The sequence below is a fragment of the Haliaeetus leucocephalus genome, unplaced genomic scaffold (genome assembly GCF_000737465.1).
Source record: "Haliaeetus leucocephalus isolate CR32 unplaced genomic scaffold, Haliaeetus_leucocephalus-4.0 Scaffold196, whole genome shotgun sequence".
Classification (NCBI taxonomy): Eukaryota; Metazoa; Chordata; class Aves; order Accipitriformes; family Accipitridae; genus Haliaeetus; species Haliaeetus leucocephalus.
Genome location: NW_010972632.1, coordinates 781,195 through 786,774, shown reverse-complemented (window position 1 = coordinate 786,774; position 5,580 = coordinate 781,195). Strand labels below are relative to the sequence as shown.

At 42.8% G+C, this 5,580-nt stretch overlaps 1 protein-coding gene across 1 annotated transcript in view; it reads left to right on the top strand.

Moving 5' to 3' along the window:
- PLBD1 (phospholipase B domain containing 1) overlaps positions 1 to 5,580 on the top strand; it is a 41,867-nt gene that overhangs the window by 291 nt on the left and 35,996 nt on the right. The window contains exon 2 of the mRNA XM_010565860.1: positions 1,924 to 2,039. Within this exon, the coding sequence (XP_010564162.1) occupies positions 1,924 to 2,039 (116 nt within the window). The remainder of the gene's footprint in view (positions 1 to 1,923; positions 2,040 to 5,580) is intronic.

Sequence of the window (5,580 nt, the reverse complement as noted above, 5' to 3'; positions counted from 1 at the left end):
GGCCCGCCCCGGGGGACCCGCCGGGCTCCGCGCCTCGCCTTGAGCAGCTGCGCCTCCTCTGCGGCTGGCTCCGGCGGGGAAGGCCCCCCGTGCCGCCCTGGAGACGGGTGCGAGGCGGCGAGGGGCCTCGTCCCCCGGCAGTGCCGCGGCCGTCGCGGCGGTTAAGCCCGTTCCCCTCCCCGGCGGGACCCCGCAGGGCGGGGAGCGGCCCGGCGGCCTCCGGGGCTTGTCCGGAGAACACCTGAGAAGCGGCTGGCCGGGGTGGGCTCGGCCGTGGTGCCTCGTGGGCGTCAAGTGCTGGCACCCGGTTCCTGCATGCCTTCGGAACGACTTTGCCGTTCTCAGCATGGGCGAGGGGATCCAAAGTAAGAATCTGACAGATGGGAAGCTACCTTGGGCACCCAGCGGTGCTGGGTTTTAATGTAACACGCGTGCGTGGAAATAATTTAGGATGGACACCTCGATTGGGTGCTGTGGCCTACTGCGGGCTGCAACTTGCATCTTTAACAGAGTTGTAGTGCCAGCCTGTGGGTATAGGTCACCGTCTGTGTTTCAGAATTTGTACCTATGCACGATCTGATGCTTTCTGAGTCGGTAAACTTGTGTTGCCGTTACAGTAAGTAATTCACCAGTATCTGATTAACTTAAAAGTTGAAGTTGTTTTCTATGGTATAAAAATCGAAGTTGTTTTTTATGGTATAAGCACCACTTCATGCTAATTTTGTGCTCACGGTTGCTTTTCATCATATATTTGCATAATATACTTTTCCAGTCAAAGTTGTAAGGCTCAAATTAGGGTAGTTGAATAACTGAAACTTTTTGGTCTTCCTCTGTTGACTGAGAACGCTTTTCTGTCTCCTGATTCTAGAGCTTTGTTCTTGCTCAACTTCAGAGTCAGGTTTGGATGCAAGCAGAATTTGGCAAGTGCCATAATGGTGCATTTTAGTGAGCTCCACAGTTTTCCATAGAATCTCGTCTTCCTGCTTAAAAATTTGAGTTTCTGCTTGGTATGTTTGAGAAACATTACACCTGTGGACACACGCTCTGATAGCTAACTATGTGCTAGCAAAGATAGGCCAGTCAGGTATGAACATAGGATTATTATTATTGTTTTTTTCATTTCAAAGTATGAAACAGGTTTACCAGCAACTGGAAGGATAGGGAAAGGAGTCACTAAAGAAGGGAGTTTAAGAAATGCTGAGCAAGTGTGGAGTATGTGAAAGTGAAGCTGCCTCTGGAGGGTCAGTAAAAGTTAGTGACAGCAGCCGTTTAGAGCAGAATGCCCATTAGAGAATTCTGGATACCATTTGTACTGATGGTAATAGTAGGTTGTTGGGGAGCAAATCTCAGCAGGAGAGTATCTCCCTATTCTGCTGCTTTCAGTGAATTCTGAAGATCCTAAGGACTAGATTCAGTGCTTATCTTCTAGGAAATTCCTAGTTAATTTATTAATTGCCACAAAACAAGGAGAGATTAAGGTAACAGTTGTTTTAATGTCCAAAATGTTACAAGCATCTCATTTTGCCAATGGTCCTACCTCATCTTGGAGGCCTTCTTTTCAAACCTTATCTGAATTGGCAAAACCTTTTACTGTACTGTATTAGCAGGACTGAAGGAGGGGTCAACTGTGAATCATGCAGAGAGAGTGAAAGGAAGTTTGGGGTATAAAGGTGGTTTCAGCTAATACCTGAGTGATTCCTCACATCATAGTTCAAGTACTGGGAGAAAACTACCAAGTAGCAAATACAAATGCCTTTAGGCTATTTAATGGCGTAAACTTGGCCTTCAGCACTGTGAATTGTCTAGATTTTTTTTTTAATTGGTTCATTGTTTAGCATTTTGAACGCCTTGAAGGTTCTTCATCATGCTGGTTGGAAACTGTTTCTGGAGAATTTTACTCTGGTAAAAATGACTTAAATTTAGGGACTATGAGAGGAGTGAAGCTACTTGTGAAATTATTTTTGTTTCCTCTGTGGATGACCTATACTGGGGACCTGTAACTGTTTTGGCAAGTTTTCTGCATCAGCTAAGCTTTACTGGTAAGTGTCCTTGTGAACATGAAAAACATACAAGACTCAAACTCCTAATTTATAGTTCACATGTGAATATTGCTTCTCTCTCATGTAAGCACAAATCAGGGGATTAGGCTTCAAATAATGACAGGCCTGTTAGAGGCAAATTGAAAAATTACTTAGACCTGAAATGTATGAGGAAATAGAGTGAATTAAGGCCAGTAGAATAGAAAATGCAAATACCTTATATTCAAGGAGAACAAGAAAGCATTTACACCTTTAATTGAAAATTACTGGGTTTTGTGTTAAGTTCTTGTGTGGTTTAAGCTAATCTCTAAAGAAGTCCTGAGGTACTTAACATTCATTTTGTAATGGATTCCAATCATAACTGTACTTTGAAATCTCAGTTGTACTTTAGAGGTATACAACCTTTTTAAACAGTCAAAAGGATGGTTCTAAAATTTTTAATGGGAAGATGGGACAAGCTCTATCAAATTACAAAACTGAACAGAAATATCAGATGGTCCTTATTATGGTTGACCTGAAATATTTAAATACTACACTGTCCTAATATAACTTTTACTACTGAACATTAGCTGTAGGAGAGGGTATAGTGAAAACAGGAGATGTGCAACTTTGTGCTAGGTTTTCTGTGTTTCGAAGTTGTGCAAAACTAGTTTTCGGTGAAACAGTAGAGTGATACCTTCCTTATTTTGTGGAAAGTGTATGGGTGGAATCAATGAAATACATTTGAACACCTCTACAAAAAAAGGCTTCACCTTTGAAAAGCCATAGATAAAAACAAGCATGTAAAATATAGATAAAAATTAGTAGTTAAGGAAGCCAGTGGTTTTCCTATTATTAGGAGATGCTCACAGTTGTTGACTTAATTTGGCTTCTTGCATGCAACCTAATCAGTGCCTCATTGCTTGTGAGTTAGCTTGTTTCTCAGACTAAGGAAAAATATGAATATTAATTCTCACCCCCAAACCTTGTAGCTGTTTCATCTGCAATAAAAAGGGAGTTCCGTTAATTTCTCTAATCAGAAAGTCCAATAGCCTATCTAGATATATGTATGTTTTAAAAACAACTTATGACTGGGAAAGCATAAGGAAAAGCAGCAGTACAGCAAGATGGCCCAATACAACTGCTGGGATAAGAGATGCTAGGGCCCCTGCCTCACCCTCCAGAAATAAATATAAAAATGCCAGAATTATTCAAGGGGAAGGGTCCTGTTGTTGCAGGACACGTGGGATTGCTTGGAAATGTGCAGTTGCTTCTTGTATATCTATATTTCATGTTATACTTCAGTTCTGGATGGTTTTCTTGTCAACAGTAGTGCTGCTAGTTTAGAGGAACACAGATTAAATTGTAACAGACTAAGTGATAGCAAATGCTTTGATTACATTGTAGTGTAAGCATGTTTTAAGTGTACACAGATTTATAAGCTTGTAGTTTTAACTCCATCTGTAGCAAGATAAAGACTTATCTTCTAAATTATAAAAATTACTGTATGATTATATATGTGTTCCTTGAAATAAACATAGCAATTTCATATGTAGGTATTTGACACTTTAGACCAGTGCAATTAGATTTGCAGAAACTGACATGCAAATTAATGAGGTGAAATGGGATGATGAGTGGATAAGTCGGAAAAAAAAAACCCCAAACCAGTAATGGGAAATGATCTTTTCCAGCATCACTGTTAAGCTGCATCTATTAGAGCTACCTTGATGCTGTTCCTCCAAAGGTTTCTCCAGGTTTGTTGCAAATTATCCTGTAATTTAATATTTCCCCTTCTCTCCCATCCTCTTCTAGTCTTGGTTTTCTTCAGTTTAAATTTGTCATATAGTGAAGCTGGGGCAGGGCAAACTCCAAGGGTAATTTTAAAGTTTGTTCTGACTTTTGAAAATAGCTCTGCATGTTTATGCTCTGGCAGAGCATAAAACAAAGAAACACAGCCTGCTGTGTTAGAATACCTGTGTTAGATCAGTCTGTCTGGCACCAGCATCAGCCTTCCTTTAAAAAAGAAAGCAATGGCTGTTTTGCTTTAGGCAGAAGAAAGTTTCTTTGACAAACCTATTTAGTCTGTGGGCGCTACTAACAGTACCCAGCTGCCCAGTTCCTCTTGACTACTTGCCACCTCTCTGGAGCCTACTGAAGAGATGGGAAGATCATCTTTTCCCCTACTTTGTTCTTGCTCTTTCTACCTATTCCTCAGCTGTCTTTGTGTACTGGGCACATGGTCTGTCTCTCCTCTGCCCTGCAGTGGGCTTCTTGGTTGGAGTCAGCCTTTCCCTTTATTGCTGGATAGCTTAGTTGTGTTCTGCGCTGACCCCTTGGAGCACTTTTTCACAGGACCTCCCTTTCCCTGACCTCTTTGCTTGTGTGAGCTTTAGCTGTGTAAGATGGCCTTTGGCTCTCTTCAGTGATGACCCTTATCAGCCTGCTCTTCTTCTTATAGATTTTCAGTCTGAGTGATTCCCATGTTTACCCTTAAGCTAAAGTAGCAGTTACCCCATGTATTACTAGAAGATAGTTAAGGAGACGACAGAAGAGTAAGATTATAGCTGCTTGAAGAGTTATCCAGAGTCTGTCATGTCTCAACCTTTTAAATAGCCTCAGTACCTGGCAGACGAAAAACATGTTTTTAAACACTGTGTTCCAAGTCCCTGAAATGACTTAATCTCTAAGTAGATATTCATGTAAAAACTTCTATCCATAGAAAGGGTGGGGGGAGCCCAATTCCTTCCCCATTAAATTTCTGTTCTTGCTAACGCTTTTCCTGTCCATGTGAGAAGTGTCTCTAGTACATCATGAAGACTGACATAGTGGTACAAAGTCTAGCTGGAGGCCAGTAACTAGTGCAATATGCCAGCGGTCAATGCTGTTCAGCATCTTCCTTAATGATCTGGGTGATGGGGCAGAGTGTACTCTCAGCAAGTTTGCTGATGATACAAAACTGGGAGGAGTGGCTCATACATGAGGGGGTTGTGCTGCCATTCAGAGAGACCTCAACAGGCTGGAGAAATGGACTGACAGGAAGCTTATGCAGTTCAACAAAGGGAAATGCCAAGTCCTGCATCTGGTAAGGAATAACCCTATGTACCAATATATGCTGGGGGGCTGACTGTTTCGAAAGCAGCTTTGTAGAAAAGGGCATGGGGGTTCTGGTGGACGCCAAGCTGAACACGAGCCACCAATGTGCCCTTGTGGCAAGAAAGCATAACTGTCTTCTGAGCTGCAGGAGGAGTGTTGCCAGCAGGTGGAGGGAGGTGATCCTTCCCCTCTGCTCAGCATTGTTAAGGACATGCCTGGAGTTCTGGGTCCAGCTGTGGGCTCCCCAGTACAAGAGAGATCTGGAGCTACTGGAGAAAGTATGGCAAAGAGCTATGAAGGCAATTAAGGGACTGGAGTATCTCTCATGTGAGGAATGACTGAGAGAGCTGCGACTGCTCCACCTGGAGAAGAGAAGGTGCAAGGGGGATCTCGTCAATGTGTAAAAATACATGGGGGGGGGGGGGGGGGGGGGAAAAAAAAAAAGGAGCGGGCGGTGTTTTTGGGGGGC